At 42.0% G+C, this 25,689-nt stretch overlaps 1 protein-coding gene across 5 annotated transcripts in view; it reads left to right on the top strand.

Annotated features, from left to right (window-relative positions):
* LOC110489705 (uncharacterized) overlaps nucleotides 1–25,689 on the top strand; it is a 55,398-nt gene that overhangs the window by 24,560 nt on the left and 5,149 nt on the right. For 4 of the 5 annotated variants that reach the window (XM_036943892.2, XM_036943887.2, XM_036943898.2 and 1 more), the window contains 38 exons: nucleotides 1,108–1,218; nucleotides 1,701–1,808; nucleotides 2,696–2,806; nucleotides 3,162–3,266; nucleotides 3,467–3,577; nucleotides 3,743–3,850; nucleotides 5,870–5,980; nucleotides 6,165–6,275; nucleotides 6,538–6,645; nucleotides 7,289–7,399; nucleotides 7,540–7,650; nucleotides 7,787–7,897; nucleotides 8,353–8,457; nucleotides 8,706–8,816; nucleotides 8,922–9,032; nucleotides 9,343–9,450; nucleotides 9,804–9,914; nucleotides 10,072–10,182; nucleotides 10,374–10,484; nucleotides 10,908–11,018; nucleotides 11,148–11,258; nucleotides 11,361–11,471; nucleotides 13,347–13,454; nucleotides 13,716–13,826; nucleotides 13,907–14,017; nucleotides 15,082–15,192; nucleotides 15,875–15,976; nucleotides 18,202–18,300; nucleotides 18,893–19,006; nucleotides 21,639–21,743; nucleotides 21,873–21,977; nucleotides 22,333–22,440; nucleotides 22,572–22,682; nucleotides 22,904–23,017; nucleotides 23,169–23,279; nucleotides 25,057–25,161; nucleotides 25,263–25,361; nucleotides 25,468–25,572. In XM_036943892.2, coding sequence (XP_036799787.2) covers nucleotides 1,108–1,218; nucleotides 1,701–1,808; nucleotides 2,696–2,806; nucleotides 3,162–3,266; nucleotides 3,467–3,577; nucleotides 3,743–3,850; nucleotides 5,870–5,980; nucleotides 6,165–6,275; nucleotides 6,538–6,645; nucleotides 7,289–7,399; nucleotides 7,540–7,650; nucleotides 7,787–7,897; nucleotides 8,353–8,457; nucleotides 8,706–8,816; nucleotides 8,922–9,032; nucleotides 9,343–9,450; nucleotides 9,804–9,914; nucleotides 10,072–10,182; nucleotides 10,374–10,484; nucleotides 10,908–11,018; nucleotides 11,148–11,258; nucleotides 11,361–11,471; nucleotides 13,347–13,454; nucleotides 13,716–13,826; nucleotides 13,907–14,017; nucleotides 15,082–15,192; nucleotides 15,875–15,976; nucleotides 18,202–18,300; nucleotides 18,893–19,006; nucleotides 21,639–21,743; nucleotides 21,873–21,977; nucleotides 22,333–22,440; nucleotides 22,572–22,682; nucleotides 22,904–23,017; nucleotides 23,169–23,279; nucleotides 25,057–25,161; nucleotides 25,263–25,361; nucleotides 25,468–25,572 — 4,137 coding nt within the window. The remainder of the gene's footprint in view (nucleotides 1–1,107; nucleotides 1,219–1,700; nucleotides 1,809–2,695; nucleotides 2,807–3,161; nucleotides 3,267–3,466; nucleotides 3,578–3,742; nucleotides 3,851–5,869; nucleotides 5,981–6,164; nucleotides 6,276–6,537; nucleotides 6,646–7,288; nucleotides 7,400–7,539; nucleotides 7,651–7,786; nucleotides 7,898–8,352; nucleotides 8,458–8,705; nucleotides 8,817–8,921; nucleotides 9,033–9,342; nucleotides 9,451–9,803; nucleotides 9,915–10,071; nucleotides 10,183–10,373; nucleotides 10,485–10,907; nucleotides 11,019–11,147; nucleotides 11,259–11,360; nucleotides 11,472–13,346; nucleotides 13,455–13,715; nucleotides 13,827–13,906; nucleotides 14,018–15,081; nucleotides 15,193–15,874; nucleotides 15,977–18,201; nucleotides 18,301–18,892; nucleotides 19,007–21,638; nucleotides 21,744–21,872; nucleotides 21,978–22,332; nucleotides 22,441–22,571; nucleotides 22,683–22,903; nucleotides 23,018–23,168; nucleotides 23,280–25,056; nucleotides 25,162–25,262; nucleotides 25,362–25,467; nucleotides 25,573–25,689) is intronic. The other variant, XM_036943889.2, reaches the window with a different exon arrangement.

The following is a 25,689-nucleotide window of genomic DNA, read 5'->3' as shown; positions in this document are numbered from 1 at the left end:
CCTGATTTCATAGAAGAGATGTAACATACATAGTAAATGTACACTGAGTATACAAAACATCAAGAACACCAGCTCTTTCCATGACCCAGACTGACCAGGTGAATCCAGGTGAAAGCTATGATCCCTTATTGATGTCACTTGTTAAATCCACTTCAATCAGTGTAGATGAAGGGGAGGAGACAGGTTAAAGAAGGATTTTGAGGCCTTGAGACAATTGAGACATGGGATTGTGTATGTGTGCCATTGAGTGTTTTTGAACTACCTATGGTAGTAGGTACCAGACGCACCGGTTAGTGTGTCAAAAACTACAACCCTGCTGGGTTTTTCACGTTCAACAGTTTCCTTTGTGTATCAAGAATGGTCAACCACTCAAAGGTGGCACAACTGTGGGAAGCATTGGAGTCAACATGGGCCAGCATCCCTGTGGAACACTTTGGACACCTTGTTGAGTCGATGCCCTGACGAATTGAGGCTGTTCTGAGGGCAAAATTGGGTGAAAATCAATATTAGGAATGTTTTCCTAATGTTTGGTATACTCTGTAAATTCAAGACACTCAAATTAGTGTGATATGTTATGTTTGGTATGGTTGCATAAGACAGAAGGTTACTTAGTTAAGGCAAAAATAAAAGCAGGTGGGTGGGATGGGTGTATAATGCAAACGTCTAGCAACCCAAAGGTTCCTTGTTCTAATCTCATCACAGTTAACTTTAGCACTTACTACTTAGCATGTAAGCTAACCCTGCCCCTAACCATAACCTTAACCTTTTAACCTAACTCATAACCCTAACCTTAAACCGAACCTTAACCCCAAACCCTAACCCCTACCCCTAAATCCGTAACATATTTTACAAATTGCAATTCGTAACATATCAAACGAAATGGTTGATGGACATCCGCAAATGAATACATACCATACGTAAGGGTAACATATCATACTAATTGGAGTGTCCCAAATGTACTTTTACTGCAGTACGTTACGTCTACCCATGAGTCCAGATTAAATGAAAAGGGAAACCTGTGGAAACCGGGTGATTTATTAATGCTATTTATGTGCTATTACATTTATCTCAAAACAATGTTTTCATGTGATGTTTCCTTTATTCCAGCTAAAGTACAAGGAAGTACTGAAAAAGGACACCTCCCCCAGTTTTTATTCTACGCTGCCCGAAACAATTGAGACAAATTTTGCGAAACGACAATCAGCAATGCGAAGTGAGGTAAATGCTGTGTGTATATGCTGTACGAATACACAGAGAGTACAATGTGCATTCTCCCCCCAAAAATGTGCATTAATAATTTCATTCAGGCTATCGCGTATTTTGGTTTGTGGGTCAGCGCTGGTAAATGTTTTATGTCGCCTCTTCATATCCAATATATCTAAATAACTAAAAGGGAAGCGAACACATACTATACCAAGGTTTTCATACTGCTGTTTGGTAATGCGCCACTCGGGCTCCCGAATGGCGCAGTGCTCGAGGCGAAACGACCCTGGTTCGATTCCAGGCTGTATCACAACCAACCGTGATTGGGAGTCCCATAGGGCGGCACACAATTGGCCCAGCGTCGTCCGGGTTAGGCCGTCATTGTAAATAAGAATTTGTTCTTAACTGACTTGCCTAGTTAAATAAATAATGCTTTTGTAGGCTTGGTCTCAACTATCTCTGGTTCATAAGCTGTCTCTCCATTTCTACTATACCAGATCAAGTATAAAGAAGATACTGAGGAGAACTCTATCAACCTCTACTCTCTGCTCCCCGAGACAGCAGAGACACAGTTTGCAAAGCAGATGTCTGAAATGCAGAGCGAGGTAAATATCTGTTTAAAATCACCAAACATCAACATGGGCTGAATATGGTACGAACTTTAGTTATTTTACTGTAAATCCCCCATTAACATCAATCGATTGATTCGTACAAATTGTGATTCTCAAAATTGGATGTTGCCTTTTGTCGATAACTGAAGCCAGAGAATGAGGAATTCCCTTTCCAAGAGAAACAAAGAAACATTTATCCTTTTACTTTATCGATCTTCATGTACAAAAAAAAATATTTTAGTCAGAGAATACCTGTCTATTTTCATTATGTCTACAAAAATAGCAGTGGTGTAAAAATACTTGAAAGTACTACTAGGTAGGTTTTTTGGGTATCTGTACTTTATTATTTATGTTTTTGACAACTTTTACTTCACTACATTCCTAAAGAAAATTATGTACTTTTTACTCCATACATTTTCCCTGACAGCCAAACATTCTCATTACATTTTGAATGCTCAGCAGGACAATACAATTGTCTAATTCACACACTTATCAAAAGAACATAACTGGTCATCCCTACAGCCTCTTATCTGTTGGACTCACTAAACACATACTTGGTTTGTAAATGATGTCTGAGTGTTGGAGGATGCCGCTGGCTATCCGTAAATAAATAAAAAACAAGAAAATGATGCCGTCTGGTTTGCTTAATATAAGGATTTCAAAATTATTTTTACTTTTACTTTTGATTCTTAAGTATATTTGATAATTTACTTTTGATACTTAAGTATATTTAAAACCAAATACTTTTACTCAAGTAGTATTTTACTGGATAACTTTCACTTTTACTTCAGTCATGTTCTATTAAGGTATCTTTACTTTTACTCAAGTATGACAATTGGATACTTTTTCCACCACTGTCTTTTGTTGCTGTTGTTTTCCAGACAAAATACAAAGAAGCAGGGAAGAAAGAGGCCTCCACTTCTCTCTACTCCACCTTACCAGAGACTTTGGAGACCCAGCACGCCAAAGAGGCTTCCCAGCTACAGAGTGAGGTAAGAACATGGGCTGCCCATCTGATGTCTGTACATGACATTTTTCGTCATAACTAATTCAGAGGAGACCCTTCCTGTTACTGACAAACATCCATTAAATCAGTTTCAATCATCAGTGTGCCTGTCCATCTAATGGAATAAAGCCTGAGCGTTCTAAGATGAGGCAAATCTCTACCTGTGTTATTTGAGTGCTCCAATGCCTTTACCATAAATAACTACACTATTGGATGTTTCTTTAGGGTAAGCCATCGTTTTTATTCCTGTCTTTATTGTTGAGCAGCAGCTCTCCTACTTTACTTTGTTTGCTGAAGCACGGAGGCCTACCTTAACTCACATCCATTACTTTGTTTTCCAGCTCAAATACAAAGGTGAGAAAGTCTTCTCTGGCTCGGCTTACTCTCAACTCCCTGAGACGATGGAGACAGAGAGAGCTCGGGAGCTCACAGAGATGCAGAGCGAGGTGAGCACAAATTTTCCTCAAAGACATGAATATTAATGCTGATAGGAACATTGCGAATTTTATAGGACTACTTATTAATAAAGATTTGTATATCAGCGTTATCCACAGAGTAACTAAATATGACTTAATCGTGTCATTTATGGAAGTATAATTTTAGGTTAATGTTAAAAGCCATCATGGATTCATTGTCTTTTCTTTAGCTCAAGTACAAACAGAGTGGGAAGAAGGGTATGTCCCAAAGCGTCTATTCCGTACTAGCAGATACCATGGAGACCCAATTTCTCAAAAATGTTTCTGAACTGCAAAGTCAGGTGAGAAGAGCAGCCGGTTCACATAGATTTTTGTACTTCAATGTTTGTGAGAGAAGCAATTTCCAGATTTTATGGCTGTTGCCGAAGAGAAACCTCTGATATGGAGTTGAAGTCAATCACAGTATATGTTGTTAATCTGCATTGGTTTGAATGATTTTCTTTCAGACTAAGTACAAGAAGGCAGGGAAGAATAAGGCAAAGTCTCTCTACTCTGTGTTGCCAGAGACTCTGGAGATTCAACATGCCAAGCAGGTCTCCCAGCTTCAGAGCCAGGTACAGTACAGTAGGCCTAGAGCACGAACACTGACATCCCCTCACCACACTTATAGAACATCTCTGCTTTATCAGTAGCACGGCTAATGAAATAAGCACTTACTGTAGGGGCGAACCCTAACTTCCAATTATTTTATCTTATTCATGCATTGATGTCTATAGACGGGTTGGTTGTTTAGCAACAAAACCGACACATGCGCAACTATGGGGCAAAACAGACGGGGTAGTCTTAGTTTGTTGACAACATGTAAACTATATTTTATCTCCAATGTTTATTGAAAACATAAATACATTAGCATATTGAGCACTTCTTGTCTCTCAAATACATCGTTACAGTTGTTGGTTAGCTAGCTAACGAATTTTGGTCATAATATCTTGTTCTTGATACCATGTCTTATTTAGAGATGTTTTGACTCATTTCATGTCAATGCTAATAGTAGTATTATTAGCATTAACATGACATCAGTCAAAACACCTCAAAACAAGACATGGTATCAAGAACAAGATAAAACAAGCTGAAATGAGACACGTATGATTCTTGTCATTGTTGATAGATACAGTGGGGCAAAAAAGTATTTAGTCAGCCACCAGTTGTGCAAGTTCTCCCACTTAAAAAGATGAGAGAGGCCTGTAATGTTCATCATAGGTACACTTCAACTATGACAGACAAAATTAGAAAAAAAATCCAGGAAATCATATTGTAGGATTTTTTATTAATTTATTTGCAAATTATGGTGGAAAATAAGTATTTGGTCAATAACAAAAGTTTATCTCAATATTTTGTTATATACCCTTTGTTGGCAATGACAGAGGTGAAATGTTTTCTGTAAGTCTTCACAAGGTTTTCACACACTTTAGCTGGTATTTTTGCCCATTCCTCCATGCAGATCTCCTCTAGAGCAGTGACGTTTTGGGGCTGTTGCTGGGCAACACGGACAACTCCCTCCAAAGACTTTCTATGGGGTTGAGATCTGGAGACTGGCTAGGCCACTCCAGGACCTTGAAATGCTTCTTACGAAGCCACTCCTTCATTGCCCGGGCGGTGTGTTTGGGATCATTGTCATGCTGAAAGATCCAGCCACGTTTCATCTTCAATGCCCTTGCTGATGGTAGGCTTTGTTAATTTGGTCCCAGCTCTCTGCAGGTCATCCACTAGGTCCCCCTGTGTGGTTCTGGGATGTTTGCTCACCGTTCTTGTGATCATTTTGACCCCACGGGGTGAGATCTTGCGTGGAGCCCCAGATCAAGGGAGATTATCAGTGGTCTTGTATGTCTTCCATTTCCTAATAATTGCTCCCACAGTTGATTTCTTCAAACCAAGCTGCTTACCTATTGCAGATTCAGTCTTCCCAGCCTGGTTTAGGTCTACAATTTTGTTTCTGGTGTCTTTTGACAGCTCTTTGGTCTTGGCTATAGTGGAGTTTGGAGTGTGACTGTTTGAGGTTGTGGACAGGTGTCTTTTATACTGATAACAAGTTCAAACAGGTGCCATTAATACAGGTAACGAGTGGAGGACAGAGGAGCCTCTTAAAGAAGAAGTTACAGGTCTGTGAGAGCCAGAAATCTTGCTTGTTTGTAGGTGACCAGATACATATTTTCCACCATAATTTGCAAATAAATTCATTAAAAATCCTACAATGTGAACTTCTGGATTTTTTTTCAAATTTTGTCTGTCATAGTTGACGTGTACCTATGATGAAAATTACAGGCCTCTCTCTTTTTAAGTGGGAGAACCTGCACAATTGGTGGCTGACTAAATACTTTTTTGCCCCACTGTATCTGATCATCCAGAATCACCACAACATATGAACTTCTGCCCCATTTAAAGCGTGCTCATCATTTTCATGGTGTTGTCAGCTAACCCATCAATGGGAGACTAAGTGCAAATTTGACTTCAGTAGATGTTAGGATTCGCCATTTAGTCCCATTTAGTCCCACACGTTAAAATCAATATTCAATATTCAATATTGTGTTGTAGCTAGAAATGCTACATCAATGATTTTGCTTCCTCTATTCCAGCTCAAATACAAGGATGCCGGGAAAAAGGAGATGTCCAGTTCTCTTTACTCTGTTCTCCCCGAGACGGCAGAGACTCATTTAGCCAAAGAGCACTCTGAAATGCTGAGCGAGGTACAAAATAGTATAGTCATGCCAACACAACAGCCAAATACTGTGGATTCTGCCTCCTCTCGTGTCCTCCATTTTACTGATCAACAATGAAATGTATTGATTAGACAGAAGCATTTAAATATAGTTTTCGTATATGTGCCTATTGAAATAGGGACATGAAACACGCATTATGACTTCGTTCTAGGTGAAGTATAAAAAGGAGGGTAAAGAAGGCATTTCCTCAAGCCTTTATTCTCTACTCCCGGAAACAGCAGACACTCAGTTTGCCAAACAGATGTCAGAAATACAGAGTGAGGTACAGCATCTGTTTTACCACTAAATCAACTATTTGACTATTTCTTGTTTATTCTCGTTTGCAAAAAAAAAAATGTTATGCGTGTGTTGTTGTCAGGTTCTTGTGAATTTGTTTCCTCTCTTTACGAATGTCACAAAAAAAGTTACTATTCTGAATTTATTTAGTAATTTCTTTCATGTATTTCCATGTCAACCTGTCAATTTCTCAAAACCAAAAATGACTTGCTCTTAAACCTTTGGGGATATGTTTTGTACTTTTCCAGTTAAAGTACAAAAGATACATTGAGGAACTGCCCGATACCTTGTACGCACTACTGCCTGAAACCATGGAGACCAAGTTCGCTAAAGAAATGACTCAAGAAATGTCTCAGGTGGGGCTCACAGGGTTGTTTTAAAATGTGTGATAAAAAAAAAGCAACTCCACTCACACAAACGAAGCTGTTGTCCTGAAATGTCGTTTGCTTTTCATGGCCAACAGTAACAGCTTGCTCCATCTTGGTAAAATAAATATATATAAAAATGTACCTTTTAGATTTGATTGGGTAGCTTGTGTGTGGAATTATTCCTCTTCTTGATTTCTTCTGAAAGCCTTTACTGTGCTGGTTGTAGCTAAGTCAAAACTACTGCATTGCAAACAGTTAATAAAGGAGTTGTAGACTATTTGAATGTCATGGTGAAGTTTGGATAGGGGAAGAAATATAGCCATAAATTATGACCTTATGAAAACATAGACTTTAAACAGAGACTAAGTTGAACGGTCTATTTTGGTGGTAGGGTATTGGCTTGGGCTGTGGGGTCTGTTTAAAGACAGGCAGGTCGGTGGTAGGGTATTGGCTTGGGCTGTGGGGGTCAGTTTATAGACAGGCAGGTCGAGAGATAAGAGGAGACACTCAGAGGGAGGATGGACAGTCGAGGCCCATGTGTATGGAACTGATAACAACCACCAATGACAGTCAATAATTGCCACTGACTGAGATTGGCAAATGAATGTGTGTGTGTGTGTGTGGGCGGCAGGCCAAGTACAAGGAGGCAGGCAAGCAGCAGGTCTCCACTTCTCTCTACTCCACCTTACCAGAGACTTTGGAGACCCAGCACGCCAAAGAGGCCTCCCAGCTACAGAGCAAGGTGAGTCACACACACACATAATTCATGGGGTCTGTATTCGAGTGCTCTATATGCTACCAGTGCTTTTTTTGCATCATGCCTTTTTCTGGCTGATAATGAGTTTTTACAACATTCAGTACTTAACCCTTCTTTTTTGACAGAATAACTATAAAGAGGGAGGCAAAAAGGACATGTCAACTTCCTTGTATTCTCAACTTCCTGACACAATAGAGATCCAGTTTGCCCGAGAGCTTACAGAGCTCCAAAGTGAGGTAGCTAGCTAGAACACTTCAAATCATCTTACTGTGATTCTGTCTACTAAGCTTATTTGCACCAATGCAATCCATGTCATCATTTGGTTACATCACCTAAAGGAACAAGTGTAATGCTTTTTTTTATGTCCATCAGAACAAGTATAAAGAAGATGGGAAAAGGAGTCTTTCGACAAGCGTTTATTCTCAACTAGCAGAGACCAAGGAGACGCAGTTTTTGAAAGCCGTTTCCCAACTCCAGAGTGAGGTAAGACTTTAGATAACAGACTTTGGTGACACTACTTGAACCCTTCATCATGGGAGAAACAACAGCGTCATGTTTTATGTTGCCCAACAGATTATTAATACAGTCGTGACAGCTGGTGTCGGATTACGACAACTGATTTTACACTGTTATGACCCCAACGATGTTTATACCAGCTAAATGGCGTAGCGAACGAATGTATTGTGTAATGACAGTGTAAAGTACGTTTTAATAAACTGACACCAACTGTCATGATTGTTTAAGACATCTGTTATGTCATGACGTATGGTCTGTTATGTCATGATGGATGGTCTGTTATGTCATGACGGATGGTCCATGACGGATGGTCTACGTAAAATGTAACCGACTTTTTCAAGATTTGAGTGGGAAACTTTTAGGAAGCACGTAAAGATGTAGCAGACCTTGGAAACTAAAAAAAACATAACTTTGTGTTTTAGAAAAAGTATAGAGAGGCAGTAAAGAAGCAAATATCTCTCTATGCCACCTTACCAGAGACTTTGGAGACCCAGCACGCCAAAGAGGCTTCTCTGCTACAGAGTGAGGTAGATTAACAGTGTACTTTTACACATCTACCGTCACATGTACACTTATAGACAGTATACTTTCATATGTAGTGTACAAATATGGTTAAGGTATAGTTTATTACACTGATACAGTATTCCATACATTAAGACGTTATGCCTTATATAGATATATTCATCTATTCAGATCCTCTAGTATCCCTCAGAATAAAAATGTTTTCTGATCGTCATCATCATGATCACCATAGACGTTGTTTTTCCTTCTCTAGCTGAAATACAAGCAAGGTGGCAAAAAGGGGTCCTCCAGTTCTCTGTACTCCCTGCTTCCAGAAACGACAGAGACCCAACTAGCCAAAGAGCAGCGTGATATTTATAGTGAGGTAAGGCATCATGAAAAATGTATGTCAACAAGCCTTTTTACAAAAACATCCATTTAAAGGACACATTACCTGGATCCACAGAAATCAAAGAGATGTGTTTTTCAGGTGAAATACAAAGAGGATGGTAAACAGAAGCTTTCCAACAGCCTGTATTCCTTGCTGCCAGAAACAGCGGACACACAATTTGCCAAGCAGCAATCAGAATTCCGAAGTGAGGTAAAGTTTTTTTGTTGTTGTTGCTCAGATTACTTTACTGTTTCATTTTGTTTAGTCAATGTAGAATGTCTATCTATACCTGTTCCATAAAAGTTATGTTGTAAAATATTCCTTCTAATGTCTAGCTGAAACACTCACAAATAAAAAATGTGTGTGCATGTAGTTCTTCATTTTGATCATGTTACTATAGGAATCATTTGTTTGTGTCTCCTTGCATTCACTCATTACCAACTGAAACAGTTTAATCTTGATTTTCAAACCTGACAAAAATACTTTATTCATTTTTGTCAACACTTTCTGTACCTTTCAGCAAAATTACAAAAGTGACACCCAGGAACTGTCCAATTGCTTGTACGCACTACTGCCTGAAACCATGGGGACCAAGTTCGCTAAAGAAATGTCTCAAGAAATATCTCAGGTGCGGCTCACAGTGTTGTTCTACTAACTGTGTGATGACAAACCAGCAGCTTCCATCACACTCCTGCATGGTATCACAGCAGATGTCTCCTCTATCTCCTCTCTTAAATAGACGTAGACAACCTGCCTTATTGATAAGCATGTCTCTCTACGCTCTCTTCTTAAGTGGTGAAGGAGACGGTGATAAGATACAGTGACAATGTTTATTCCGGGAAGTGCATTTAGCAAGTCGTTGAAAAGAGGGAACATTTTATTCAGCACATTGTAATTCATAAGTTGTATGTCAATGTTGATATAAGAAATGACTCATGACCTATTATGTGAGATAATATCATGTCGTATTTTGTCTTCTAGTCTAAATACAAGGAGGCAGGGAAGAAAGAGGCCTCCACTTCTCTCTACTCCACCTTACCAGAGACTTTGGAGACCCAGCACGCCAAAGAGGCTTCTCTGTTACAGAGTGAGGTAAAGGTCTATTTGCCTCATACTATATTCCACCAATTCTAAGATACACATAAAGGCGGTGTTTTTAACCGTACTTACTCATTTTTAAATAAATGCTTTGCTTAGTGAAAATATCATCCTAGGACTTAATGAGGGCTCCAATTTGTTGTCTTTCCAGAACAAGTACAAGGAGAATGTGAAACTGACCCAGTCCAGTAGTCTGTACTCTCAGCTCCCCCAGACTACAGAGACCCAGTTTGCTGCCAAAGTCTCTGACCTCCAGAGCGAGGTAAAGAACAAACAGCCAAAGCTTGGGCTTAACACTAGTGACAGTGAAAGTTTTTATTATTGATTATATTATTGATTATTTCTAAGTCACCCCCAATAACACCTGACTAACAACACTCTACAGATCCCCAGTGTCTAAATCCAAAAGTCAAACTGAGTCCAATTCTTGGTTTCTTCCCATTGGTGTCCTAGAACAAGTACAAAGAGGAAGGTAAGAAGAGTATCTCTACCTGCATTTACTCTCAACTACCAGAGACCAAACAGACCCAGTTTGTGAAGGCTGTGACCGAACTTCAGAGTGAGGTTAGACTTGGACGCTCTTGATTGTTTTGCCACTTCCTTTCTATTTAGTTGCTGTCTCAAGTATACTGAACAATAATAATTACAGACAAAAGTTATGTTCCGGCAAGTTCCAATGAACTTGAGTATGGCCGTATTTACCAACTCCAGTCCTCCAGTAACCCCAACAGTACACATTTTTTTGTTGTAGCACAGGACAAGCACACCTGATTCAACTTGTCAACTACTCATCAAACCTTTAATTAGGTGAATCAGGTGAGTTTGTCTGGGGCTACAACAAAAATGTGTGCTGTTGGGGTACTGGAGGACCGGAGTTGGGAAACACAGCTGATAAATAGATATGGTAGATATCATCTCTATTTGATAACAGTTAGTGTGCTGACAAGGCAATTCAGAAATAACATGATTGTTTTCATTGCGTCGCAGACTAAATATAAGGAAGCAGGGAAGAAAGAGGCCTCCAGTTGTCTCTACGCCCTGTTACCAGAGACTATGGAGACCCAGCACGCAAAAGAGGCTTCTCTGTTACAGAGTGAGGTAGACAAGTCAACAATGTTATCAGTCTCAGGTGTCCTCAGTTGTACGAAATTAGCATTCCCAATAAAACAGCATTTCTTAATCATTTTTCATTGAAATTGAAGCATATACACACCTCTTCTTCTCCAGAATAAGTACAAAGAAGGCGGTAAAAAGGAGAGTTTGACCTGCCTGTACTCTCAGCTTCCAGAAACCACTGAGATTCAGTTTGCTAAAACAGTGACAGAACTGCAGAGTGAGGTGGGTGGATGGATGGATGTTACTGTAGTACAACAGGCTATGATAATGGACTGATACAAGATCAAAATGGCAGTTTTGTTCTGAACTTGTTGTGTCTTTCAGAATAAATACAAACAGAAAGGGAAACAGGAGATATCCAGCAGCATTTTCTCTCAGCTGCCGGGGACAAAGGAGATAGAGTTTGCCAAACAGATTTCAGAAATGCAGAGCGAGGTAAACTAGGCGCGCACGTGTGTCAATATGTCTTGACTCTGAGTGTATGCAGCATACGTTTTGTACATGCATTTAAAAATCAAATGTACTCTATATTTCTATTTGTGTGAAAATATATACATGGTATATTTTACAAAACATTTTATGAAGAAAATATATGCTGTGTAATATATGCATTTTCAGATGATATGTACTGTAGATTTTAATGTATGTGTTCTTGAAAAGGATATACAGTTGAAGTCGGAAGTCTACATACACTTAGCTTGGCGTCATTAAAACTCGTTTTTCAACCACTCCACAAATTTCTTGTTAACAAACTATAGTTTTGGCAAGTCGGTTAGGACATCTACTTTGTGCATGACACAAGTCATTTTCCCAACTATTGTTTACAGACAGATTATTTCACTTATAATTCACTGTATCGCAATTCCAGTGTGTCAGAAGTTTACATACACTGAGTTGACTGTGCCTTTAAACAGCTTGGAAAATTCCAGAAAATTATGTCATGGCTTTAGAAGCTTCTGATAGGCTAATTGACATAATTTGAGTCAATTGGAGGTGTGCCTGTGGATGTATTTCAAAGCCTACCTTCAAACTCAGTGTCTCTTTGCTTGACATCATGGGAAAATCAAAAGAAATTAGCCAAGACCCCAGAACAAAAATTGTAGACCTCCACAAGTCTGGTTCATCCTTGGGAGCAATTTCCAAATGCTTGAAGGTACCACGTTCATCTGTACAAACAATAGTACGCAAGTATAAACACCATGGGACCACACAGTCATCATACCGCTCAGGAAGGAGAAGCATTCAGTCTCCTAGAGATGAACGTACTTTGGTGCGAATAGTGCAAGTCAATCCCAGAACAACAGCAAAGGACCTTGTGAAGATGCTGGAGGAAGCAGGTACAAAAATATCTATATCCACAGTAAAACGAGTCCTATATTGACATAACCTGAAAGGCCACTCAGCAAGGAAGAAGCCACTGCTCCAAAACCTGCGCAAAACTGCACATGGGGACAAAGATAGTACTTTTTGGAGAAATGTCCTCTGGTCTGATGTAAGAAAAATAGAACTGTTTGGCCATAATAACCATTGTTATGTTTGGAGGAAAAAGGTGGAGGCTTGCAAGCCGAAGAACACCATCCCAACCGTGAAGCACGGGGATGGCAGCATCATGTTGTGGGGGTGCTTTGCTGCAGGAGGGACAACATGAGGAAGGAAAATGATGTGGATATAGTGAAGTAACCTCTCAAGACATCAGTTAAAGCTTGGTCGCAAATGGGTCTTCCAAATGGACAATGACCCCAAGCATATTTCCAAAGTTATGGCTTAAGGACAGCAAAGTCAAGGTATTGGAGTGGCCATCACAAAGCTCTGACCTCAATCCCATAGAAAATTTGTGGGCAGAACTGAAAAAGCGTGTGCGAGCAAGGAGACCTACAAACCTGACTCAGTTACACCAGCTCTGTCAGGAGGAATGGGACAAAATTCACCCAACTTATTGTGGGAAGCTTGTGGAAGGCTGAAACGTTTGACCCAAGTTAAACCATTTAAAGGCAATGCTACCAAATACTAATTGAGTGTATGTAAACTTCTGACCCACTGGGAATGTGATGAAAGAAATAAAAGCTGAAAATAAATAATTCTCTCTTCTATTATTCTAACATTTCTCATTCTTAAAATGAAGTGGTGATCCTAACTGACCTTAGACAGGGCATTTTTACTCTGATTAAATGTCAAGAATTGTGAAAAACTGAGTTTAAATGAATTTCGCTAAGGTGGATGTAAACTTCCGACTTCAAGTATACATAGAATGGTATATATTTTTCAAACATTCTGGTTGGGTTTTGGGGGGGTATCCTTTTTTATTTTCAGCAAAATTACAAAAGTGACACCCAGGAACATTCCAATTGCTTGTACGCACTACTGCCTGAAACCATGGAGACTAAGTTTGCTAAAGAAATGTCTCAAGAGATGTCTCAGGTGCGGCTCACAGCGTTGTTCTACTAACTGTGTGATGAAAAACCAGCAGCTTCAATCACACTCCTGCAGAATGGCTCTATGTTAGTCATAGACTTACCATATCAACTACTGCAGCCAGCATCAAATAGCTCAAATATTCCAGTTGTTGCTTCTATGCTGAGTTTTTTCTCAAGCTGATTGTTTCTAGATGGGTTCTTGGTGGAGTTGAGAGGAAGGATCATCAGAGCCACGAAGAGTTCACAATGTTGTTGTTGTTTTCAGAGGAAATACAAAGAAGCTGGGAAAAGGGAGATGGGCAACTCTCTGTACTCCCTCATGCCCCAGACCAGTGAGATCCAGCATGCCAAAGAGCTCTCCCAGCTCTACAGCCAGGTATACTGGGTGGGTGGGTGCGTTGTTTATAATACATATTGTTAAACAGTATGTGCCATGACGTTCCCTTCTTGTTTCAGAAAAGCTACAAAGAAGAGGGTAGGAAGGACACAGGCCACAGTCTGTACTCACAGATGCCCCAGACCATTGAGACCGCATTTGCTAAAGAAGTGGCAAAGCACCAGAGTGATGTAAGCATGCCAGTATCTGGTCCACAGCTGCAGTCCATGTTTCTGTCTGTTTTTTTGTGTCCAGCTTGATGCTATGATATACCTGAATATCATCAGGTCTGAGACACCTGCTAAAGGAGGATAGCATAACTATGTGCTGGATCAGTGCTCATACAGAAGTCCAGGTGGAATGTCCTGTAATTTGAGTGGAACTCACAGCCCAACCAATCCCTTACCCCTAATACTCTTCAGTGCCAATGCATTGGACAAGGGAGTGGGTATCAAGGTGCCCAACCAGGCGTGACGCTGAGGGGAACAGCTGTGATGTCTACTGTTCTGCAGGCAGACCCACTGACCCAGACACACCCCCTCTGTCTGTCTCAGTCCACTCTCTGTCGGGCTCAGTCTGTCTCTGTCTCTCTCTGTCTGGCTCAGTCTGGCTCTGTCTCTCTCTCATTGGCTCAGTCTTTCTCTGTCTCACTCTCTGTCTCAGTCCACTGTCTGTCTCTGTTTCTCTCTGTTTCTCTCTGATTGGCTCAGTCTCTGTCTCTGTCTCTGTCTGGCTCAGTCTCTCTCTGTCTCTGTCTGGCTCAGTCCACTCTCTGTCCCAGTCTCGGTCTGGCTCAGTCTCTGTCTCTGTCTCTGTCTGGCTCAGTCTCTCTCTGTCCCAGTCTCGGTCTGGCTCAGTCTCTCTCTGTCCCAGTCTCGGTCTGACTCAGTCCGCTCTCTGTCTCTGTCTGTATCTCTCTCCCTAACACCGATCAGAGGTTTGAGGTGATCAGCAAACACTAAGCATATTATTCAGATTTGTATTTCTACACAACCCACTTGATCTATTCTTCCCATCACCTCTCAGTGCCCTGTGACTGGTTCATACCAGAGGTATCATACCTGGATAACGAGCGGTTATTCTTTAGCTGCATATTGTTAACGTTCACCCTCCTGCTAAATGATTAACGCTTAGATGGGAATCTCATGTACTGTGTGTGGGTGGGTGATGTATCCATTCCAGGGTCTCGTGTAATCAGCACGTTGAATAAGTAATGCTTTTCTTGCCCTTCTCTCTGGTCTGTCGTCCTCTCCAGAAACTGTACAAGGAGAAGTACAACGCGGAGAAAGGCCAGTCCACTTACACCACCATGGAGACCTTACCAGAGGTCTCCCACGCTATGGAAGTCAACAAACAGCAGAGTGAAGTAATTACCCACAATGCATTTCCCCTGATACAAACTGTTTTATGTTTATAAATGAAGAAATAGTGAATAAGAGAGACAGGACAGTAAGGAGGAGGGTTTGTTAGAAGGGAGTTGGCCAGATTCGAACCTGGCTTACATGTACTCTAAGGCAGCAGCGGTAACTATTATACTGCTGTAGGTCACACAAGCTACAATCATGGGAAATGTTCTGGTTTAGGCTAGCTAGTTGTTGTCACTTGTGCTGTATAAAATACATTTGTCTGAAGTTTTAGTCAACATGGATATGAATCCATGGAAAAATTAAGTGCACACAAATGCAGATTTTATCCACATTCTGCATGTTTGGTTGAGGTCAGGGATTTTTGTGTGCCAATATCCCATAATGGATTCTGAGGGCCCTCTGGCCACGTTGCTCATTTGAGAGTTGTCAGTATGCATCAACATCACCCAGGGAAAAGTGGGCCAAAGGATCCGACTGATCGTTCCCATTGATCGTTCTAATATCTATCACTAGGCTTCATCTCTCTGTTACAGAAATATCAACCAGTGAGGAGACATTGCATTTGGACACAGAATGTTACAGTACACAAATGATGATGATTGAATGAATGCCCCTGAAATGCAAAAAATGAATCGCTCTGCAAATAATCCTAACACTTCCTTCCCTCCTCCCTGCCTTCAGGTCAACTACAGGACAGGAAAACAGGAACACCACAATTTCACCACGTTGGCGGACAGACCTGATATCCTGAACGCCAAACAGGCCACTGAACTGGCCAGCGACGTGAGTTCATGTCAAATCAAACTTTTTCTGAAGTGCATTTACAGCAAATACAATATAATATATACAGTTGAAGTCGGAAGTTTACATACACTTAGGTTGGAGTTTTTCAACCACTCCACACATTTCTTGTTTAACAAACTATAGTTTTGGCAAGTTGGTTAGGACATCTACTTTGTGCATGACACAGGTAATTTTTCCAACAATTGTTTACAGACAGATTATTTCACTTATAATTCACTGTATCACAATTCCATTGGGTCAGAAGTTTACATACATTAAGTTCACTGTGCCTTTAAACAGCTTGGAAAATTCCAGAAAAGTCATGGCTTTAGAAGCTTCTGATAGGCTAATTGACACAATTTGAGTCAATTGGAGGTGTACCTGTGGATGTATTTCAAGGCCTACCTTCAAACTCAGTGCCTCTTTGCTTGACATCATGGGAAAATCAAAAGAAATCAGCCAAGACCCCAGAACAAAGATTGTAGACCTCCACAAGTCTGGTTCATCCTTGGGAGCAATTTCCAAAGGCCTGAAGGTACCACGTTCATCTGTACAAACAATAGTATGCAAGTATAAACACCATGGGACCACGCAGCCGTCATACCGCTCAGGAAGGAGACGTGTTCTGTCTCCTAGAGATGAACGTACTTTGTGCAAAAAGTACAAATCAATCCCAGAACAACAGCAAAGGACCTTGTGAAGATGCTGGAGGAAACGGGTAAAAAAAGTATCGATATCCACAGTAAAACGAGTCCTATATTGACATAACCTGAAAGGCCGCTCAGCAAGGAAGAAGCCACTGCTCCAAAACTGCCATTAAAAAAAGCCAGATTACGGTTTGCAACTACACAAGGACGGATATCGTACTTTTTGGAGAAATGTCCTCTGGTCTGATGAAACAAAAATTGACCTGTTTGGCCATAATTTTGGAGGAAAAAGGTGGAGGCTTGCAAGCCGAAGAACACCATCCCAACCCATGAAGCAAAGGGGGTGGCAGCATCATGTTTGTGGGGGTGCTTTGCTGGACTGGTGCACTTCACAAAATAGATGGCATCATGGGGAAGGAAAATTATGTGGATATATTGAAGCAACATCTCAAGACATCAGTCAGGAAGTTAAAGCTTGGTCGCAAATGGGTCTTCCAAATGGACAATGACCCCAAGCATACTTCCAGATTTGTGGCAAAATGGCTTAAGGACAGCAAAGTCATGGTATTGGAGTGGCCATCACAAAGTGCTGACCTCAAGCCTATAGAACATTTGTGGACAAAATTGAAAAAGTGTGTGTGAGCAAGGAGGTCTTACACACCTGACTCAGTTACACCAGCTCTGTCAGGAGGAATGGGATAAAATTCACCCAACTTATTGTGGCAAGGCAATGCTATCAAATACTAATTGAGTGAATGTAAACTTCTGACCCACTGGGAATGTGATGAAAGAAATGCAAGCTGAAATAAATCATTCTCTCTACTATTATTCTGACATTTCACATTCTTAAAAAAAAGTGGTGATCCTAACTGACCTAGACAAGGAATTTTTACTCTGATTAAATGTCAGGAATTGTGAAAAACTGAGTTTAAATGTATTTGGCTAAGGTGGATGTAAACTTCTGACTTCAACTCTATATATATTCTATTTTTCAGTCTTTAGTTTTTTTTTATGAAAAGGTGTTGGACATGGTGTTGATTTACCTCACTCTAGTCCCAAGATTAGACGAGTGTCACACTCTAAATTAACTTTAGATTCAGAACTAGATAGCTGTTAACGATTCATATCTAAGCAAAGTCCGACTACATAATGGTGATAAAAGGACCTTACATCATGTGTTCTGCCATAAACGTTATTGCCACCCTTTATATAGCATATGATAACTGCTTGTGAATAATGTCTGAAACATCTTTATAGTTCTTATAAAGGGTTTATGAAGGCTTTATTAAGCAGTTCATTTACAGTGGGACACACAACTTTGCTTGTGCTGTGTGGGTGAGGCAGTGTGTGTGGGTAGCAGCACTCATCAAATATTCAACACCTCCACTGCTCTACCACCACATCGACAGTCCCAGTCCTGGTCCCTAGCTGGGATCTCTCTCTCATACACACAGTCTGTTTCATTTAGGGAGAAGCCCATGAACATAACACGGAGAGAATACATACTGAATAGCAAAGTTAGCCCTTTCATAGTGTGTCTCTGCTTGCCCTTGTTTCTCTGGTTCCTCTGGTTCACAGGTGTCCTATAGGAGTAAAACTAAGCATGAAATCTACAATGATGTCCTGGGAAGATCTGATATCGAGCATGCCAAAGTGGCCTCCAAACTCGCTAGCCTGGTAAGATAATAAAACATTCCATATATATGTGTGTGGTGTGTGTGTGTGGTGTATGTGTGGTGTGTGTGTACTACTGTTTTACATTTTATAACCAGGTATTGTACCATTGACTGGATAATTAGTTTGTCTCCAACCATAAAGGGAAGGAGCTAAGGAAAGGATACAATGAAAAGAGATGGTTTAAGTGTATTGCGACAAAACCATGCATCTCGAAACTGTTCTGACATACCCTTCTGCCACTGTTAATGAGACAAGGGAAGGAGACAATTTTATTGAGACGGGGCCATGTCGTTTTTAGTGTTCTGTCCTTCGGCCACTGTTTAATGAAAGGACATTCATGCTTGGCCTGGTCCCAGACCTGCTGGGTCCCCTGGTTTAGCACCACAGATGTGCTTTGTCATGACTGCTGGGCGGAGAGCTGAATGGGGAGGAGGGGGAGGTGGAATGCTGAGGGGGAGAAAAATGGGAGGATAAGGGGGTAATGGTGTGTGTGCCTCATCACTTCTGCTGTCGCTGTGTGTACTCACATATCTCTGTCTCTCACTCTCCCTCTCACACACACACACACACACACACACATAACACACATCAGGTGCACTACAAGGAGAAGTTTGAGAGGGAGTTCAAGGGTCAGAAGCCCCAGTACAACCCCAGCAACTGTGTGTCCTTCAAACACACACAGGCTGCCCACGCTCTCACCAGCCAGGTGGGTCTCCAACGCGCCCTGTCCGTCCCCACACAAACTCCAGTCACGTGGTGCACTTACAGTTGAAGTTGGAAGTTTACATACACCTTAGCCAAATATATTTTAACTCAGTTTTTCACAATTCCTGACATTTAATCCTGGTAAAAATTCCTTGTCTTAGGTCAGTTAGGATCACAACTTTATTTTGAGAATGTGAAATGTCAGAATAATAGAAGAGAGAATTATTTATTTATTTATGATTTCATCACATTCCCAGTGGGTCAGAAGTTTACATACACTCAATAAGTATTTGGTAGCATTGCCTTTAAATTGTTTAACTCGAGTCAGAAACGTTTCCGATAGTCTTCCACAAGCTTCCCACAATAAGTTGGGTGAATTTTGGCCCATTTCTCCTGACAGAGCTGGTGTAACTGAGTCAGGTTTGTAGGCCTCCCTGCTCGCACACGCTTTTTCAGTTCTGTCCACAAAGTTTCTATGGGATTGAGGTCAGGGCTTTGTGATGGCCACTCCAATACCTTGACTTTGTTGTCCTTATAAGGCTATTTTGCCACAACTTTGGAAGTATGTTTGGGGTCATTGTCCATTTGGAAGACCCATTTGCGACCAAGCTTTAACTTCCTGACTGATGTCTTGAGATGTTGCTTCAATATATTCACATAATTTTCCTCCCTCATGATGCCATCTATTTTGGGAAGTGCACCAGTCCCTCCAGCAGCAAAGCACCCCCACAACATGATGCTGCCATCCCCGTGCTTCATGGTTGGGATGGTGTTCTTCGGCTTGCAGGCCTCCACCTTTTTCCTCCAAACATAACGATGGTCATTAAGTTCTATTTTTATTTCATCAGACCAGAGGACATTTCTCCAAAAAGTACGATCTTTGTCCCCATGTGCAGTTGCAAACCATAGTCTGGCTTTTTATGGCGGTTTTGGAGCAGTGGCTTCTTCCTTGCTGAGCGGCCTTTCAGGTTATGTCGATATAGGACTTGTCTTACTGTGGATATAGATACTTTTGTACCTGTTTCCTCCAGCATCTTCACAAGGTCCTTTTCTGTTGTTCTGGGATTGACTTGCACTTTTTGCACCAAAGTATTTTCATCTCTAGGAGACAGAAGCTCCTTCCTGTGCGTTATGACGGTTGCGTGGTCCCATGGTGTTTATACTTGCGTACTATTGTTTGTACTGATGAACGTGGTACCTTCAGGCATTTGGAAATTGCTCCCAAGGATGAACCAGACTTGTGGAGGTCTACAATTTTTGTTCTGAGGTCTTGGCTGATTTCTTTTGATTTTCCCATGATGTCAAGCAAAGAGGCACTGAGTTTGAAGGCAGGCCTTGAAATACATCCACAGGTACACCTTCAATTGACTCAATTGTTGTCAATTAGCCTATCAGAAGCTTTTAAAGCCATGACATAATTTTCTGGAATTTTCCAAGCTGTTTATAGGCATAGTCAACTTAGTGTATGTAAACTTCTGACTCAATGGAATTGTGATACAGTGAATTATAAGTTAAATAATCTGTCTGTAAACAATTGTTGGAAAAATTACTTGCTTGTGTCATGCACGAAATAGATGTCCTAACCAACTTGCCAAAACTATAGTTTGTTAACAAGAAACTTGTAGAGTGGTTGAAAGACGAGTTTTAATGACTCCAATCTAAGTGTATGTAAACTTCCGACTTCAACTATATACCCTTTTCACACTATTGCACCGGCCCAAACTGTGCTGTGCTGACTCTGATTTTCTTCCCACATTGTCCTTTCCAACACAGTTCTGGCCGTTATGGTGGATGCGTAACCTGGGGCATGTTCAGCAGGACGCAACTTTCAGATAGAAATAAGCTATGTAGAACAGTCATGTTTTTCTACATGCCTCTCTGACATGTAGAATAAGGAATCACGCCGGCTCTATTTGTAGCATTTCTATCTGCAACGTTCAACAACGTTTGGCTACTGAATGCGGCAGCTCAGCTGTGCTCGGCTTAGTAGTTGGGTATTACAGTACACTCCTCCAATGTCCCTTCAGAAACAGCCTGTAAATGGAACCTCAATGGGACACCCCCCTCAGCTCCTCTCCAGTCTCCTGGGTTTGTTCCATTGAGGTTCCTATGTTTTATTGCTTTCATCATGCACTTAGCTAAAATTCAGGCTGCCGTGTTAGCAGTTTCCATGGGAACCTTTTAAAGGCAAATGGAGGGTTTGGTTGAAACTAAAGAGAGTGGGGCCCTTTGGATGAGAAGCTGTAGCCTGCGCTGTGAGGATGAAAGTTCCCATGTCAGATGTCTTAGGATTTGAGAACAGATTTCCTGTGTATTTACCAGGGTTGGTGTTAATGTCATCTCAATTCAGTCAATTCAGGAAGTGAATTGACATTGAAAGCATCCTCACTAAAAACAATGGGCCATTTTTGTTGACTTGAATTCAAACGAGAATAGACCCCAAGCCAGTTGTATCACTCCCGTGGGGATGAGTGAGGTGAATCCTCTGTTTACCTCACAGAATCCTCACATTGCTTCCTCGACCATGCCTTGCACCCCCCCCCCCCCCGCATGTTAAGGACAACACCCCCCGCATGTGAAGGACAACACTCATTTCAGGAAGGTTTCTATCTGTGTTTGTTTGTTCTCTACAGGTGAAGTATAAGATCAACCAGAACCAGGTGATCGAGGGATCCATGGACCTGCCCAACCTACTACAGCTGAAACACGCTCTACACGCCAGCAAGCTGCAGAGCAACGTAAATGTTTCCCTCTCCCTGATACAGATCAGAACGTCTAGTAACCCTCCTAGAGAGCCGCCAAATATGCACTGTGCAGGCTTTTGATCCAGCCCTGCTCTAACAAACACCTGTCCTCTGTCTATTCAGATAGAGTACAAGAAGAAGTACGAGCAGTCTAAGGGACACTACCATATAGCACTGGACACAGCAGAACAGCTCCACCACAGGGAGAATGCGGTACTGCACAGCCAGGTGGGTATAGTAAGAGACTCCTCACGCTGTGGTCTATACTACCATGGGGTTTACTGAAACAATGTTTCAACGCTGAGGGTCAAAACATCTAAATGAGCCTGAGGTGGAACGGCGTAGATCTCCCGGATGTTTTTTAAAAAGATAACTGGCCTGTGTGGCTCTGTTGGATAAGGGTGGCGTTAGCAGCAAGGTTGTAGGTTCCCCTCCTGCAGTGATCACATACACACACAACAAATGTATGCACTCCCTGTACTGTAAGGTACATATATTATACTGTACATTATAATTCCCACACACGTTATTGATTGTCGATGATTCTGCCTCTTGTGGTTTAATGGATGTGCTTCCCTAACAGGTGAAATACAAGGAAGAGTATGAGAGAAACAAAGGCAAGTCCCAGATGGAGTTTGTGGACACACAGTCTTACAGAGTGTCCAAGGAGGCTCAGAAAATGCAAAGCGAGGTGGGTGACACACCTGTCTTTACTGTAATGATGTAACGTGTGTGTGTGTGTGTGTGTGTGTGTGTGTGTGTGTGTGTGTGCGGTAATGACAGAAGGGTGATGGCATGCCTTTTTTCCCCCACTGACATCAGAGAGAGTACAGGAAGGAATATGATGACCACATCCGGGGCAAGGCCCTAGTGGATGTTGACCTGACCCCTGGATACCTGACTGCCCGCCACGCCAGCAACGTCCTGAGTGAGGTCTGTGCCAACATAGCCCTCTATGATATTTTAAAGGGATAGTTCATCTCAAAATCACATGTCTCTATACTTCAAATGTGGTCTTAAGTCTATGGTCTGAGTCCATTTTGCCATCTGCTGAAATGCACCATCTACACATACATTCAGTTAGAATTAAAAAACATTTGCTTGATTGGGAATGTCCATTCTAGTAATGATATTTCTATGGCTGGTGCCTACAGAAGGAGTACAGGAGGGAAGGACTGGAGGTGAAGGGGAGGGGGCTCTCAGGGCTGGGATTGGAGGACACACCAGAACTGATACGGGCTAAAAATGCCAGCCACATCCTCAATGAGGTACAGTTTTGCTTAAAAACTCATCTTTCACTTTCACAGTTTTTTTACTTCTTGGAATTTACACACACACACACTTCACTTTTGTGATGCACAATATCATACCATCATTACATTATGTGAGAATTAAGCAGTGTTGAATCTGTCCTTCTAGAAAGAGTACCGCAAGGACCTGGAGAATGACATCATGGGTAAAGGCATGGAGATCAGTGGTGACGTGTTGGAGATGCAGAGGGCCAAGAAGGCCACAGAGTTAACCAGCCAGGTAGGGCCCAACCCATACCACTAGTTAACCAGCCAGGTAGGGCCCAACCCTAACCACTAGTTAACCAGCCAGGTAGGGCCCAACCCAAACCACTAGTTAACCAGCCAGGTAGGGCCCAACCCAAACCACTAGTTAACCAGCCAGGTAGGGCCCAACCCAAACCACTAGTTAACCAGCCAGGTAGGGCCCAACCCAAACCAGTAGTTAACCAGCCAGGTAGGGCCCAACCCAAACCACTAGTTAACCAGCCAGGTAGGGCCCAACCCAAACCACTAGTTAACCAGCCAGGTAGGGCCCAACCCAAACCACTAGTTAACCAGCCAGGTAGGGCCCAACCCATACCACTAGTTAACCAGCCAGGTAGGGCCCAACCCAAACCACTAGTTAACCAGCCAGGTAGGGCCCAACCCAAACCACTAGTTAACCAGCCAGGTAGGGCCCAACCCATACCACTAGTTAACCAGCCAGGTAGGGCCCAACCCAAACCACTAGTTAACCAGCCAGGTAGGGCCCAACCCAAACCACTAGTTAACCAGCCAGGTAGGGCCCAACCCAAACCACTAGTTAACCAGCCAGGTAGGGCCCAACCCAAACCACTAGTTAACCAGCCAGGTTAGGCCCAACCCAAACCGCTAGTTAACCAGCCAGGTAGGGCCCGACCCAAACCGCTAGTTAACCAGCCAGGTAGGGCCCAACCCATACCGCTAGTTAACCAGCCTGGTAGGGCCCAACCCATACCGCTAGTTAACCAGCCTGGTATGGCCCAACCCATACCACTAGTTAACCAGCCAGGTAGGGCCCAACCCATACCGCTAGTTAACCAGCCAGGTAGGGCCCAACCCATACCACTAGTTAACCAGCCAGGTAGGGCCCAACCCATACCACTAGTTAGGCCCAGCTCCATTTCTCTACCTAGCCCCTACAACTTTGGTCTGCATAGGTAAAAGCATTATGGTGGAAGCTCTGCTTAGTCTTAATAGGAGTCTAAGTAGAGCCATCATCATATTGCTTACAACTATCCAAAGCCTTTGGTATATGTAGACCCTAGGAGGCTGGTGGGGTGAGTTATAGGAGGATGGGCTCATTGTAATGGCTGGAATGTTATAAATGGAATGGCATCAAACACATGGAAACCACGTTAATTAATTCCTTTCCAGCCATTACAATGAGCCCACCCTCCTATAACTGCTCCCACCAGCCTCTTCTGAACTAGACAGGAGAGACCAACGGGTTAGAGGCTGAAATGGAACCAGTCACATTTGTCATATTTTAAATTCTCAATATTTCAAATGTGACGCAGCAGTAAAGTATCACATCTGCTTTGTGGCAATTTTTTCCATCTGAGAACACCTGCTCTCTTTTACAGACCTGCCCACAGTAATACTAATCAACTCCACAGTCATTATAATCAGGTAAAATAACAGGCAGCAGATGGACCGTCCAGCCTCAGGGCTCCATTACATAACCGCAACGCACACAGACAACGTATGGTCTTCCCTCATCACTTATAGATGAGCCTAAGCATCGTCGGTCTGCATCCCTGTCTTATGAAACCACCTCATAAAACATTCATTTTAGAGACTATATTGTGTCTATTTAGTTTCACTCTAAAACAAAACCTTGATCGTGTTCATTGGGGGAAAACAGTAGCAAACGTTATGCAACAGGAAACGAAAACCAGTGTTACTGTCATGATGTTTTTAATATCCTGTTGTTGCTAAGCTAACCTAAGTCGGTTAGTGTACTGTAAGTGTTAGTCTGTGTTTGACTTTTTCAGGCCTCCTACAAGCAGACAGCCCAGCTGAGGGAGAGCTCGTACGGTACGGTGATGGACACACCAGAACTACTGCACGCCGCATACATGAAAGATGTCTACAGTCAGGTACCTCTCTGTACTGCATGCCACCATGAGTAGCCCTTTATGTTGCACTAATGAATGGGACATGTGCTTTAATGGAGTGTCAATCTCTCGGCTTTATGCAGAAGAAGTACAAGGATGAAGCAGAGAAGCTGAAGGGTTCGTATGGGTTCGACACCCCCGAGATGGAGAGAGTGAAGAACAACCAGAGAAACATCAGCTCAGTGAGGGACACAGTACACACACACACACACACACACACACACACACACACACACACTTTTATAACTTGCAGTATTATCTGTCTGCCCTTTTGCTCTAAACCTCCAGTGTTGGTACGCTTGGGACTCAAAGCTGCACAGAAGCCTGATGTCTTCTGTCACCGACACGCCAGAAATCATCCTCGCCAGAGAGAACACAAAGAAAATCAGTGATGTAAGATGTAATCCTTTGTTCTACACAACCATGTACTGTACATATAGTCCTTGGATCTTATGAACTACAGTATGTTGCTGTAAGTTAGATCTGTACCTAGATCTGTTCCTAGATCTG

The sequence above is a fragment of the Oncorhynchus mykiss genome, chromosome 15, assembly GCF_057628025.1.
Source record: "Oncorhynchus mykiss isolate SJ-2025 chromosome 15, ASM5762802v1, whole genome shotgun sequence".
In the NCBI taxonomy this organism is placed as follows: Eukaryota; Metazoa; Chordata; class Actinopteri; order Salmoniformes; family Salmonidae; genus Oncorhynchus; species Oncorhynchus mykiss.
This window is presented reverse-complemented; position numbering and strand designations above follow the sequence as displayed.